This window comes from Benincasa hispida, chromosome 6 (genome assembly GCF_009727055.1).
Source record: "Benincasa hispida cultivar B227 chromosome 6, ASM972705v1, whole genome shotgun sequence".
Classification (NCBI taxonomy): domain Eukaryota; kingdom Viridiplantae; phylum Streptophyta; class Magnoliopsida; order Cucurbitales; family Cucurbitaceae; genus Benincasa; species Benincasa hispida.
The window spans coordinates 53,823,527-53,838,990 of NC_052354.1; the positions used below are offsets into that span (position 1 = coordinate 53,823,527).

The 15,464-nt window shown below is 31.6% G+C and overlaps 1 protein-coding gene across 2 annotated transcripts; it reads left to right on the forward strand.

The window, feature by feature from the left end:
- Positions 1–11,067: 11,067 nt before the first annotated feature.
- Positions 11,068–15,031, forward strand: LOC120080246 (palmitoyl-acyl carrier protein thioesterase, chloroplastic-like). 2 transcript variants are annotated; one of them, XM_039034857.1, is made up of 7 exons: positions 11,068–11,335; positions 12,111–12,620; positions 12,731–12,864; positions 13,255–13,368; positions 13,731–13,902; positions 14,070–14,138; positions 14,295–15,031. In XM_039034857.1, exons 2-7 carry the CDS (start codon positions 12,117–12,119, stop codon positions 14,565–14,567), a joined length of 1,266 nt encoding a protein of 421 aa, XP_038890785.1. In that variant the 5' UTR covers positions 11,068–11,335; positions 12,111–12,116; the 3' UTR covers positions 14,568–15,031. The 2 variants fall into 2 exon arrangements, with proteins under 2 accessions (XP_038890785.1, XP_038890786.1); XM_039034858.1 differs by lacking the exon at positions 11,068–11,335 and adding an exon at positions 11,766–11,789.
- The last annotated feature ends 433 nt before the right edge of the window (positions 15,032–15,464 follow it).

Consider the following 15,464-nt stretch of genomic DNA (forward strand, 5'->3'; position numbering starts at 1 on the left):
TTTTTCATAAGAAACTAACAAATCTGTTGTTGGGTTATATGTCCTAAAACTCGCAATTTGTAATGTTAAACATATTCTATTATCAATATATTGATGTTTATTCAATAAAACTGTTGTTGAATATATAAATTGCACTTATAAAGACTAAATCCAATAAACTAAAGATTCATGATATGAATACTTGATCTTTATGTGGAGACATAACAGTGGATCAAGTTCAGTAAATAGCCAAAACGGCCTATAGTATATGAATAAGGTTGGATGTCTTATTCTGGTAACACTATCGGATGTGGCCCACTCTGTAGTTATTACAATTTGTTGTAAAGTGCTACAGACGAAGTGATACTAATTCGTTCATGTAATGACATGAGGAGTGGGAACGTCCTATGCATTGAGTTTGCATAAGATTGGACCAAGAAATAAGTCACTTTTATAGTTGTTTACTATTTAAGACTGGCTATTTAAAAGCGATGACCTAGGTAGAGAGGTTGTTCCCTTAAGTGTTGACTTTGGGTCTTGAACAAGGGGCCCCACCCTCTCATTGGCCTGAGAAGGACTCGGTTTAGTGATTGAATCATAAATTAATTATTCGTTAGAGGATCAGTGGGACTTAAGGAGCAAAGATGTAATCTCGGAGGTAAAACAACTTTTGACCCAGTCATTATTACGAACAACCTGTGAAGGGTTAACTTACTAATCATGGTTATATCGAATGGACACAATATATCTACAGTGGGGGGAGTGCAACTAGTTAACGAATAGTGGTTAATTAGGTTAAAGAGTTTAGTAGGTTAATCTTGGATCGTTGGAGTACATGATTTGTAGGTCCATGAGGTTTCTCTACTAGCTCATATCGGACTAAACCTTAAAACAGTATGACAAACAAATTTGAAGTGTTCAAGTTCGATTTTTGGAGCAAAGCATTAAATATATATGAAATATTTAACCTAATGTAATTGTGAATTAAACATAAAGAGAGAGAAAATAGGAGATAAGTAAGATTTAAATATCAAAATTATGAATAAGGATTCATATTGATTGTGATTAGTGTTGGATTTAGTATTAAATTAAATTGTTTAATTAATTATTTAATATAAATTTAATTTTAAAATTAATGTTGAAATTAAATGAAATTGATTGTAATAAAAGTCAAAATAGTTGACTATGTCAAAATTGTAATAAAGGTCAAAATTGTTGACTATGTAAAAAATGCAATGAAAGTCAAAATGTTGACTTTTGACTTTGAAGTCAAAAAGTCAAATTTGTTGATTTTGGACTTTGGGAGTCAAACTTTGATCTTTAACCAAGTTAGTGGAAAGATCCAACAATTGTGAGTGGGAAATTCCAACATTTGCATTGCTAAGTATTGTCTTCATTTGAAGACACTTGCCTCACTAATCTCACTTTTAGTTAGTGGATTTTTTAGTGTCAAATTCTCATTAAACTCAAATTTTTCATATTTTGTATGATGTGGCCTATAAAAGGAAGAGATTTATGAATTATACAACTCTTGGCCAAAGTGGATTTTATGAGATTATTTGATAATCTCATAATTATTTTCTCTCAAATACTTAACCTTTTTCTCTCCAAATTAGTCACTCATCGAATCCCACTATTCCGTTTTAAAGCTAGAGAATAGTTGGCAAGACTCCCGTGGTGGTCTAAGAACCGCTCTTGAGGAGATTGGAGCTAATTTGGAGAAGATTTGAGACTACAATGTTTGTATATCTTCTATCCCTTTGTTCTTATTTTACTTGCATGTTTATTATTTGAAATTAACCTAATTAGAGTACTTTAGATCCGTTATTTCTTCCATTGTGCATGTATGTATTTCATCATCTGTAATTCATTTAGGAAGGTAGTTATGATTTACTCTATTTTATTCATAACTGCATTGCTACAAAATTGGAGAAAACTCTTTGGAAGAGATTCCAGAATAAAGGACACCTAACTTTGCTTGTATATGACCGTGTCGTTCATTTCGACGACATAGAAGTGGACCATCAGGTCAATAACATGTTCTCTCACTGATTAGCCTTCCTACATTTGCGCATTATAAACGTACTTGAGGGCCTCGTGACGGATCTGAGAGGACAGTTGTCCAAACATCTCTTGAAGAGACTCCATGATCTGACGTGCAGTGATCATGACCTTGTGTTTCTTGGTAAGAATGTTAGACAGACTTACCAAGATATAGACTCGAGCCTTGTTATTGACCTTTATCCAACGGTCATAAGCATCCCTCAATGATTGGGATGCATTTCGAATAGGGATTAGAGAACACTCCTCCGTTAAGACGAACCGCAGATCATTGGTAACTAGAATCGTAATCAAGTTAGATTTCCATATTGCATAGTTTTCATCAGTTAGTTTTTCGTTCTTAAGCAAGGAAATAATTGTGGAAGAGATGCTGAAACGAATAACAAATAATTGATTGTTCAGTTATAATTTCCTTAACCCATTACACAAAATACAAATATATAATCAATTCAGCAAAAACAAGCAATCAAAGAATCCTAATTAAACTATTGATTTAGTTTTTGCAACGATCCTTCAGAGGTTTAGAGCAACAACCACCGAAAAGTGATCAACTACCTCTCCTTAAATTGAGACAATCTCAGCTAATTACTAATACCAGAATAACCTTATTCCTATAGTTCTTAGCTACCGTTTTTTGCCCAATTATTCATTAACTAGCTTAATTCATCCCATAAGTGTGAACCTACCATTTTCAGATCCCAAAGATACGTTTCAACAGGCTATCATAAGAAAAGACAATTGTTGAAGATTAACCTAAGAAACCCTATCCATTATTGGAGTTTGCGTCGTTCTGAATCCTATTATCAGGCCCTCTAAAGGGATGGTCACTCTAGGATGACGCGCTGGCAAATCATAGGAATCTCAGGGTGTAACCTAATAGAGAAAACCGTAGGATACATTGACATACGTCATTCTTCCACTTACTATGAATACTTTCCTTATTCACCTTGGTATTAACTCATGCAAACACTATCCGAAGGGAGGCCGCAGCTAGGGCAACACAAAGTTGTGCATGAATCTCACGGTGTGAACTCTTAAGGATATGAGAGCTAAACTGATATATTCCATCTACTATTTTTCTCCCACTAAAGTGTTCTACCATTTTAGGGTTTTATTACACTTAGTTAAATTCTAGCTAAGGAATCCATCTAAGTCTATTCCTATTATAATAAGGTCTTTACTCTAATGCTTTAGATGAATTAAACCATTTAATTAACCTAGTGACAATGCATGGTAACAAGACTAAGGTTAATTCAACTCAAGTTTCAGGTCAATTCCGTGGGAGGTGTTCTGTAAACCATCATCTTAAGAACCTCCAACCTAGACAAAACTTCACTAGTAGAGTTCTCTTATAACTTAAAGTCCTGCCTATTAGTCATATTTTAAATCTATTAAAAAAAATAGGACTTAATTTTAATCTTATTAGAATTAATATAATCTAAGGTCTAAATTAATTTTAAATATTTTAAAATTAATTCTAATTCCCTAAGATTCTATGTTTGCATGCAGCTCTATATTATAGGTTGACGGTTATTAAATATTAATTTTATAACTATTACAAAACTAATTATTAGCCCTATAATCATACTTTATATGGTTTAATTGATTAACAATCATGACAAGAAAACCATATTACATGCATTTCATGACTTTAATATAACAATTATATTAAACTATGGATGTGTCATGCTCGATGCAAATTGATTTTCAACTTTATTAATATAATACTTATATTAAACAACTCATGAAAATCAATCATGCATACACAAAACATAGATAAATATAACTCTTTATATTTATCAGTAATGTCATGCAGCATGTTTTTCCAATTTCATATATTTAACATATTAAAATACATTAAATAACTCATGAAATTATATACATATCATGCATTAATACCATACATTATAATGTTTATAATATATTAAAATGCATGAACATGCTTAACCTATGGTGGGATTTATCTAAATGACATCCACAAAGCATTTAAATAGAAAATGAACGGTAATTTTGATTGATAAAATAAAGCAATAAATTACAATAATTATACAAATTTTATCCTAAACCTGCTTATGTCAGGACTAGAACAACTCGAACCGACCCGAACTGCTTCGAACCGAACCCCAAAACACGAACCGTGTCAACCTAGTGTAGAATCAGACCAAACCACTTTGAACCAACCAAACCAAATTAAACCACCCTAGACCGCAGTTGAACCGCATGTAACATAACCCTAGCGTCGCATGTGTCGGAGCGTTGCAACGCTGGACAATGAAACGTGATTCTATGCAGCTCGTTAATTGTTCTTCCGTTTTTTTGCCAAAATTGGTTTCGATCTTCATCGTTTACAGCCTTAATTCTAGACACGGACTTACAAAGAACTTGAATTATATGATTAAATACCCAAAAACATAGGAGTCTTTACAATTTGATCGAATCAAAACATGAAATTCTATGGCCATAAATTACAGTAAACATTCATTGCAAAAATCACATTCACAATGCAATTCATCCAACCAAAACCCAGTGCAAATTTCAAAATCTAAATTAATTCTACAAGATGGCTCTGATATCAATTGTAAGGATCAAAGCCCTAGCGCAGAGAAAAATATCAGGACCTTACTCAAAGTTAATTTAAAAAATGTGAAATACAAGTACATTGAGAAACTGACAGAATATCATAGAGACAAAAAAAGAAAACCTACTGTAAAATTAATCTAAGATAAGCATGCTTAAAAAAAAAAAATCAATCCTACAGAAAAAGGGAAAGAACTCTACTCTCTTATGGAGACTCGAGTTAAAATCATCAATTCTCCTTTGAGATTTCTTGAATACCACCAAATCGATAACCTTGCTATTCTCTAAAAATTGAGGTGTGGTTTGTGGGAACCAAAAATTATATGGGAAGAGAAGAAGAATTTTTGGAGAGAAAATTTGTTCACAAAATTGTTTTGTTTGTCCAAATTGCAATCACCTTACATTCTCCAATTTTGCAGGTTTTTCAACCAATGGAGAAAGTGAGAGAGAGGAAACGTGGGATAACCCACGTTTTAGATAACTCCCCTACATGGAAGTTATCTGATTTAATTAATTAAATAATAATTAATTAAATCTAATTTAATTAATGATTTCATTTAAATCATATTAAATGAAACAACTCTCATATAAGTTATAGTTTTAATTTAATCAAATTAAATTAAATAATTATTTAATTCTCCAATTAAATAATTATCAAATTGAATATCAAATGTTTAATTTAGTCTACATTTGAATCATATTCGATTGTATTTTTCTTATAACCTATATTTTTAATGTGCATCTAATACACATTAATTTTAACCTATAGTTTTAATATGAATTCAATTCATATTAAATTAATATTTGAACTCCTTCAAATACTTAATTCTCCCATTAATTAATTTTGAATCATATCCAAAATTGAATTTATATTATAAAGTTTAATTAAAATATAAACTTTATATTATAATGTATCATTATACACTATACTATTTCTCTAAGTGAATTTGAACATTTCAAACTCAATTTAGGACATAATTACCTTAATTCCCTTTACAAACTAGGAAGGAGACTTCATGGACCTACACTAGAATGTCAACTACACGAATGCATTGGATCATTGCGTTTATATCACATACAAAGTGAGTTATATCCATAATGTCATCAAAATAAGGTTCCTAACCTTATCCTTATACTATAGACCCTTTAGACTGTATTTTGAACATTAGTCCTTATATGTCTCCACATACAATTTAAGATTTTATAAGACAGCCTAAATATTAATTTATTGTATTTAGAATTATTAGGACAAAACACATACAACACAATTGATAACACTTCTTAAAATAACATCGATAACTTTTTATTAATGATGGTCAATTATTTACCTTTATTATCTATGAGTTTTACGAGCATAAAATCTAACATGATCAACCCCACCAATCAGCCTGTCCATCGCTGACCTTCGCGCTACTCACCGGTCGTTCGTGTTGCTGTCCCCAATCACATTCATTTGCTTTTCGGTGGGTTTCTTTTCTTCAGTCGGTCTCTTTCTCTCTCTTGTTCACACTGCACTCCGAGGTACCCACCCTCGATAGATCACTGTTCTAAGTTCGCCGTTGGTCGCTGCTTGCATCTACTCCTGTGATCAGCTTCGCCAGCGCCACAGTTATTCCTCGTCCCTACAACACAATAGCCCCACCAGCGTCCGTTCGGTTCGTTGGTAAGTTTCTTTGCCGTCGCTTTTGGATTTTTCTTGGAGTTCTTAAATAACCCATTAAGTTTTGGTTTAAATTTAAGTTACAAATATTGTTTGGTTGTTAGATTCTTGGTATTTGAAAGATTTGGGGCATTATCCAGAAGAAATGACTATGGTTTAGTACGTGTTTTTGTGAATATTAAGACTTTGAAACCTTTTTCAATTAGTCAAAAATAATGAAAATTGGACTTATAACCCTAACCCATAATAATGTTTCAATTTTTTGTTATTCTGTGTTGTAGTTGTATTTGTTCTTTTAGCAAATTCAAGTTTTTGATTTGGACGTGTTTGTGCCAACTTTATAACTTTTAGAGCTTGGTCCTTTAATCCCGGTTGGATCTTACTTCTATATTTTGTTTTCTTTAAAAAGAAAAATGATTAGTTAAGCATCAATCAATTAAGTTTTTGGTTACCTAAGGCTGAAATATAAAAAGCTTGGAGTTTAAGTAGTTGGGATGCTGAAAATAAATTTTATTTGTCTCTTACAGTTTTGATTTTAAGTTGGAAGAAGAGACAAAATTTCCTCATTTTGCCTTTGAATGAAATAAAGTGTTGTGGAAAAGAAAAAAGGTTCTATAATTTGTGTTATGAACTTGCCATGTTGTTGATCCATTTTCTAGAGTTATTTGAGGACTAACAAAATTATCAACATCAATTGCAAGAGATGTGTGAAGAAGATCCATTTTTTAGACTTCACAGGTTTGTTTTGTGATATATGTTTCAAGTGTATAATGAAGTTGAGAACTAGTGAAATGGAATGGGAAAAAATCAATTATGTTGTATTTATCTTTTATGGCAAATAGAATCCCTTGAAGTTGCATATATTAATCATAGGTAGCTCTGACTCTCTTGGTATTCAAGAACTAAGGGACGTTTGGAACAAGAAGTTAGTTATTATAGTTGTAGTTTATTCTAGTTGAGTTATAATAGTTTGTGTTTTGGATTATAATATAGTATGTGTTTGTGGTGTAAACTATTTTAGTTTGAGAAGGAAATAGTATGATGAATGTAACATAGTAAAAATTGTAGCAAATAGTAAATATTGTAGTAAATGAAATAGTATTAACGGTAGTTAATTGAGAGTTTTGAAATAGTGTTTATTGTAATAGGAGATGATTATCATAGTCTTAAGATAGTTCTTACCCCAAACATCTTCTTAGTTCTTGGGCTTATATTATGATAGTGTATGGTTAGATTTAGTTGAATCTATTTGCGGCCAAAATAGCCTATGAATAATGTTTAGCAATTGGAGTTTGAAAGGATTAGCTCATCAATTCTCTTCTTTGATTGCCAATTTCTACAAAATACCATTGTTGAAGAGGCCAAAAAGTTTCATTGCCTATTTGAATTTGGTGCAAATGTTGCCCTCGTTTTCTTAGGTAGAACAATGAAGTACTTCTCAAATTTAATGAAACACACCTGGGTCCTAGAGTCAATGGCTGAGCAATATCTCTAGAAGTAATGATGAGCATTGTGGTGGGGTATAGGGCTTACTAGCTAGTTTTGTAACTGTTGCTTTGGGAGAATTTGAACATTTTATTAGTTATGTGAAGTTGATATTTGTTAATTGTATGTAAACTACAAGTTGGAAACTATTAGTTGTATTTGGTTGTGTTGATAATACAAATTTCAGGTGTTAAAAGCTTGTTTGAATGACCTGATTTTGTAACTATTCCTTTGGGAGAATCAAACATTGCAAGTTGTATATGAGGGTTCCAATTACTTGGTTTTTTTCAAACTGGTATAGTTGATGAGTAAAAAAACGTCAATAAAAATGTACAATTGACGTTAAAAAAATGTCAATAAAAACATAAGTTGATAGATAATAAAACAGTTTTATTGACACACAAAAAGGATTTTCTTGACCTTTTTAAAAAATAGTTAATGGATAAAAAATATCGATATTACTTTACTTTGACATTCAAAAAGTAACAAAGGAATTTTCATTTACGGTTTTTCCATATAGTTGATGGGCAAGAAACGTCAATGTACCTTTTATTGGTGGCCAAGAATGTCAAAAAAGGATTTTCGATGACTTTTTTTGGCCATCAACAAAAATATTTTTTTTTATGTTGGCTTCCTTGACGTTTTTTTTTTGCTATTTTTTGACATTTTTTTGTCCATCGACAAATGCCAAATTTGTAGTAGTGATATTTTGTAATTAATTCAACAATGGTGGATGAAAGATTGAACTATCAATTCTGGTGATAATAATTGATGTCTTATTTAATGAGTTAGGCTCAATAATAAGAATTATATTTTAGTAAGAAAAATTTTAAGGAACAAAAGAATATTTAATTTGTTTTGTTTGTATTGTGTTACTTATAGCCTTAATAAGTTATAGGGGTCCATTTCGAGTGATGGTGCACAATTTATGGGAAATGGATCAAATTTGAATGCATGTAGTATTCATCGACATTGCAACTCTAATTTTATTATATGGGCTCCCTTTTAGACCATACCCAAACGTCTACTTTTATTTGATGTATATTAATTCAATCACATCCTCATATCAAACCTTTATTATTACTTAACAAAATTAAGATATATATTTTCAATCAACATAAATGGACTCGTTTTCCTTAAAAAAAAAAGATGGACTTTGTTTGCTTGATAGATTTTAAATTTTAAGCTTGTTATAGTAATTACTTATTAGTTAACAAATAAATTAATCAACTCTGTCTAATTAGGTAAAAAAAATTGTTGATAAAAATTAAAAGAAAAATGGAATTCTTTAAATACATGTTTGAACTTTGGATTATAATCCCTATTTAATTCTTATTATGAAAACCATTAATAGAATGTTGATCTGATATTTCTATTATATTGGTGTAATGTATAAAATAATTGGATGATAATAAAGATGGTTATATTAACTGTTCTAGAAAAGATTCATGAAAAAAATTAGAGAAACGAAAAGTTATATCTAATAGATCTAAAGCTTAAACTATAGGTTCTTAGATATTAAGAAATGTCAAATATATTAATTGTCTACTTAACACAAAATTAAGAATTAAATTGACCTCGAGCTTGGTTCACTTATTACACGTAGATTCATATAAATTGATTAAGAGCTAAAGGTTAGACTGTATTTACGAACTACGAAATATTTGTTGTTCCTTAAATAAAAAAAATCGACTATTTTGATAGTATTTTTAAGGTAAGAATTAAATTAATACAAACTTGGAATGACTAGATTTAATTATTACAAATTGTTTAGGGTTAAATTATTTCAAATTTAAAAATTACATAGGCTAATTTATTACAAACTAATGTTGAAGAACTAAATTATTATTTTCATGAAATTTTAAAAAATATCTCTTTTTTTAATAGTTTATGTATTTTATCTAACATGAATATATATTGTACTATTGATGGAAATATTGGATAAATAACTTTCTAGTTTTCAACTTTTGAAATTTATGCTTGTTTTTTTTTTTTAATCTATTTTTCAGTTATGGATTTACATTTAATAAAAAAAAAAAAAAAAACTTTAATTCTTAAACAAATTCTCAACAGAAAAAAGTTTTTTGAAAACGATATATATATATTTTTTAGATTTTGGATTGATTTTTAAAAATACGGATAGAAAGTATATAATAAAATATATAGGACTTTACAAGTGAAAGTAACATTTATAAAAATTAATTTTTAAAAACAATAAACAAAAAAATAAATGAAAAAATTACTTTTTTGGTCCCTAAGTATTGGATTTAGTTTTCATTTGAATTTTACGTTTTAAAATGTTACACTTTTAGTATTTAAGTTTTGAATTTGGTTTCGATTCAGTTATTAGATTTCAAAATATTATAATTTTACATTTGAGATTTAAATTTTGGTTCAATTTGTTCCATAGGATTCATGATTTACACTTTTAATTTCGATTTTTACTAAATACACACTTTTCGTATTTAGTGTTCATGTTTATTTAGTTAATTTAAAAGAATTATAATTAATTAAGTTTCACTATTTTTCATCACTATTAAATTTTAAATTTCACATCATAATTAATTAATTAATAGATATTAACGACCTGAAACTAGAAGTGAATACATAATAAAAAAAATTGAAGTTAAAAGTATAAATTTTGAAACCTAAAAACTAAATTGAAATAAAATTCAACACTTAGGAACTAAATGTGTAATTTTTTTAAACTTAACTACTAGAAAAATAGATTCAAAATTTAGAGACAAAACAAAAATTTTTCCCCAAAATTCAAATAGTTCTAAAAATAAAAATTTGTATCCCATGAGATATATGGTTGGTAGCATATTCAAAAATTAGATTCTAATTTAAGTAGTTATTTAAAATGTGTGTGATATCATATTTATAAATCGTATCTTTATCCATTAAATATTAGTAGATAGTTTTATGAGTACAATTTATTTTTAAAAAAGATTGTATAATTATTACTTTGTAAAATTATATAATTTATAATACATTACATAATGCATATTTTAGTTTTTTTAAAAAATAAATTGAGTTTATTCTATTTCTAGAATGTATTTTTATAATATAATTGAGAGAGAGACAAAAAAAGAAAAAAGAAAAATAGAAATCTAACCCTCCAACGATAAATGTGAGCAATAATAATAAAGGATGGTGGCGGATGCGAGAGAGAAGGTTGAAGGAAAAGGACGAGAGGGGCAAAATCGTAAATAAGAGAAGAAATGTGGCTGAATCTGGAAATTTGAAAGAAAAGGCGGGACCGGGACAGGTGGTTGCTATATATCTGGTCGAGGGACCTGGGATCTCTCATTTCACATACACAACCCTTCTATCTCTTTCTTCTCGTATCGTATTTCTTTCTCTCTTTTTTTTTTCTTGTGCTTTTTCAAACGAATATCGGGGCTCCTTAAAAGAGGGGAAAAAAAAACCACAAACCCTAAAAATCGACGACGAACAAGGGTCTGTTGATTGATCCCCAATGAATCACTAGCCATTTTTGCTGCATTTTTCTCTTTGCTGTGGATTTGGATTCTCCCGCGCCACCATTACCATTTTCTTGCCTTCTTCAAGGTTTGCATTCAATGTTCTTTCGTGTTATTCTCTTTTCAGATTGGCGTTTTATGTTCTTGAGAATGTGAGGGAATGTAGTGTTCATTTGGTTTGGAGAATTGGAACTCGATATATTCTAGAAATTCGAATTTGTCGTGAGATTTTTGGGTTTTTAGTTGAACTTATTCCGTTTCTTTCTTCATTCTTGGTTGTATCTTTTCATCTTATCGTTCTGGAAAATGTTTATTTGTTCTCGACATTTAGTTTCGCATTTCTAGTTTATAGTAATACTCATAAGTCTCTCTACGATTCTCATATGGTTCTGATATGTATGTATTTTTAATTACATGTGTTTGTTCTTTCTAGTAGTTTTTGTACTATTCTTTGACTTCCGAATTTTTTTTTTTTCCTTCTACTTTCCTCTGTTTTCTCGGTCAATTAGTGGAGTGGGACAGAGCAGATATAGAAATTGAAGGTACTGTTCTTTTAGGTAGTCTGCTTGCTGTTGGCAATTTTTGGAGTCTTCACTCATAAGGACCTTTAATTATTCGGTCTAGGATTTTGCTACAGTTTTTTTTTTTTTTTTTTTTTTTTTAATTTTGATTTTATCTTTTCCGTTGTCTTCAATTCATTTCTGATTAGATGCTGATTTCACTATGTGTATTCTTATATTCCAATACAGATGAATAATCTTTAATTTGGTTCCTGTTGTTTTTAATTTTTCATTTATTAGCAGCAAAGCTTGCGTTCAAGCTATTTATTGATATACTGAAGTGTTTGATTTTGTTGTTTGAAGTTCATCATGGTAGCAACTGCTGCTACATCCGCGTTTTATCCTCTTCCTTCTTCATCTTCTGACTCTGGAGCAAAGAACACCAAAATTGGAGGTGGATCTGCGAATTTGGGGGGGATCAAGTCTAAATCTCTGTCTTCTGGAAGTCTTCAGGTGAAGACTAATGCTCAAGCCCCTTCCAAAGTAAATGGAAGCTCAACTGGTTTATCAACATCTGCAGGTGGTGTCAAGGCTGGGGATGACTTCTCGTCATCTCACCCACGAACTTTTATTAACCAGCTGCCTGACTGGAGCATGCTTCTTGCTGCTATTACCACTATCTTTTTAGCAGCTGAGAAGCAGTGGATGATGCTTGACTGGAAACCTAGGCGGCCTGACATGCTCATAGATCCGTTCGGTTTGGGAAGGATTGTTCAGGATGGTCTTGTGTTTACCCAGAATTTCTCTATTAGATCCTATGAAATAGGTGCTGATCGTACAGCTTCTATAGAGACTTTAATGAATCATTTACAGGTACAATTAGATTGATGAATTCGAGTGTTTTTCGAGTATCTATTAATTGTAATTTTACGTATGCTTATGAGATGGAGATAAGTTAATCCAGTCTATGAATTTTTATACAGGAAACTGCCCTTAATCATGTTAAGACTGCCGGGCTACTTGGTGATGGATTTGGTTCTACGCCAGAAATGTGCAAAAAGAACCTGATATGGGTAGTTACCAAGATGCGGATTATGGTAGACCGTTACCCGACTTGGTAAATTTAAGTTCTTCCATGAAGTATTCGCTTCTAAAGATGGATTCATTATAACACTTGTGATTTTACTTGGGTGGGTGAGAAGAGAATTGAATTTAATTCAATAGTTTACCTTCTTCGTCTTATCCCCTTAGGTTACGTATCCAGTATTGCCCTGTTCCTTGCAACTATATAATATTCACCTCACTTTCACCTTCTAAAAATAATTGATAACGGAAACATTGGACTTTTCACAGACTAATAAGTCACTGAAGTGGCCTTTGATTTACATTTTTCTTTATGAGGTGGAAGTTTTTGGAGCTTGGCTGTGTCTCTTCTGCTTTAATTAACCTCTGTTTCCATCTTTCATTGACTGTATGCATGAGATATTGGAGATTATTGTGCTCACAGGGGTGATACCGTTCAAGTAGACACTTGGGTCAGTGCTTCTGGAAAGAATGGCATGCGCCGTGATTGGCTCGTGTATGATTGCAAAACTGGGGACACTTTGACAAGAGCTTCCAGGTTGGTTCCCTCCCCCCTTTCTGATGAAAATATGGTATCATTTTTCTTCATACCTGTTGTAATTTTTTTTCTCAACCCATGAATTATAAAGTTAACCAGCTTTGATTGAACCCATGATTGGATGGATAATTCTGGTTATAGGTGATGTAGGTTTTCCTATAACCTGTGAATTTCTTATGTGTGTTTCATAAAAAACAGAAACAAATTTTGAGGAAACTACATTCACTTATTTTCAATCTTAATTCTAATTTGATCTTTGCATGGAGACTGGATTGTGATTGCAGTCGTTTTTCTACTATCAAGCCATGGCATATGTAGTGACCATAGTTTACTGATATAGTTCTATTTTTTTCAACGTGAAGTATCTGGGTTATGATGAATAAAGAGACAAGAAAGTTGTCAAAGATTCCTGAGGAAGTGAGGATAGAAATAGAGCCATTCTTTATGAACACTGCTCCTGTTATTGAAGATGATGGCAGGAGACTTCCAAAAATTGATGATGATACAGCTGATTATGTTCGAACGGGTTTGACTGTAAGTTGTTTCATTTAGCTTGAAAATGTTGCTTGAGAAAAGAAAGTTGGCACTGGGTGTTTCGGTGTGTTTCATTGTGACGTTTGGAATTTGGTTCAATAATAACTCTCAAGATGCTTTTCTACTTGGAAGTTGTATCTCATGGCACCTATATTTCTATACTGCAGCCTAAATGGAGCGATTTAGATGTCAACCAGCATGTTAATAATGTGAAGTACATTGGCTGGATTCTCGAGGTAGATAAATCTAGCTTTTCTTATCATTGGTTTCTGATCCAGTGCAAAAATAGTGTTATCTTCTCTAGTACATTTCCCCAAAATTTTATACAGTAACTATTCTTCTAAAGCTTGGTTTCCTCTCTTTGATTGGCAAATTATGCTCGTGGTCAATAGAGTGCCCCGCCACCGATATTAGAGAGTCATGAACTTTCTTCCATCACTTTGGAGTACCGGAGGGAATGTGGGAGGGACAGTGTGCTGCAGTCCCTTACTGCCGTCACTGGCATGGACGTTGGGACTTTAGCGACTGCTAGTGATGTTGATTGCAATCACTTACTTCGGTTCGAGAATGGGGCTGAGATTGTGAGAGGAAGAACAGAGTGGAGACCCAAATTAGGCAACAATTTTAGGATCCTAGGCCATATTTCAGCTGATCGTGGAATTTAAGCTGCCACGCTAGACCTCTCGGAGGAGGGTTCCTACTGCATCCATGGAGGGTTCCTACTGCATCCATGGTTTGCGCCAAATTCTGCTTTTAATCCTCAGATATATATATATATATGTCTATATGTTTTTTTCATTCCCCCTCTAAACAGAAAAAAGGAAAGAAAAAAAAAAGTTTAATTTCATTGTAATTACCCCTTATCTATTATTTTTCCCTCTTGTCCCCGGAAGGCTACTGTATAATGGTTATCTTGCTCAGCCTGGTCGGTTGCTATGCAATCAATGTGTACCTACCGCTGGCCGATTGTCTCACAGCAGGGTCGAAAATATTTTTGTTTGAAAATTCATTGGATTTTTTTTTCTTTTTTTACTTCGAAGGGTATCATTTGTATATTTACTTGCATATTTCTTTTAATTCTGGTTTGGAAGCTGTTAAAGAGAAGGAAAATTTTCCATTTTTTGGACCTCGAACCGTAGTTGGTATATTTCTGCACTCACTTTGTTTCGAGTAGATTGGAAATATTTTAACTTGTTTTGAAATTAGTTGGGAAAAATAAAAAAATTCCAGGGGATGAAACTTTGTATGTTTTCTTGCTGTTTCTTTGACTTATGTTTGGGAGTTGAGAAAAAGGAAAAAGAAATATTCCTTTTTTTTTTTTTGTACCTTGATTTGTCCAATTTTTTTATGTGGAAGAAGTTGGGGTGTCTGGAGTTTCTTCCCAGAATAACTTATTTTTGTGGTAGTGGAATTGGGTAAATACTAAAAAGTGGCATTATTAGTTTTAATGGCTGTTTTTAATGCAAGCTGGGTCGCAGTTATTATTAGTTTGATCTGATGGCATTGGTAGCTCAGTTATACACCATTTATGCTCATCTTGGTAGGTCTAGCTGGAAGAGTGA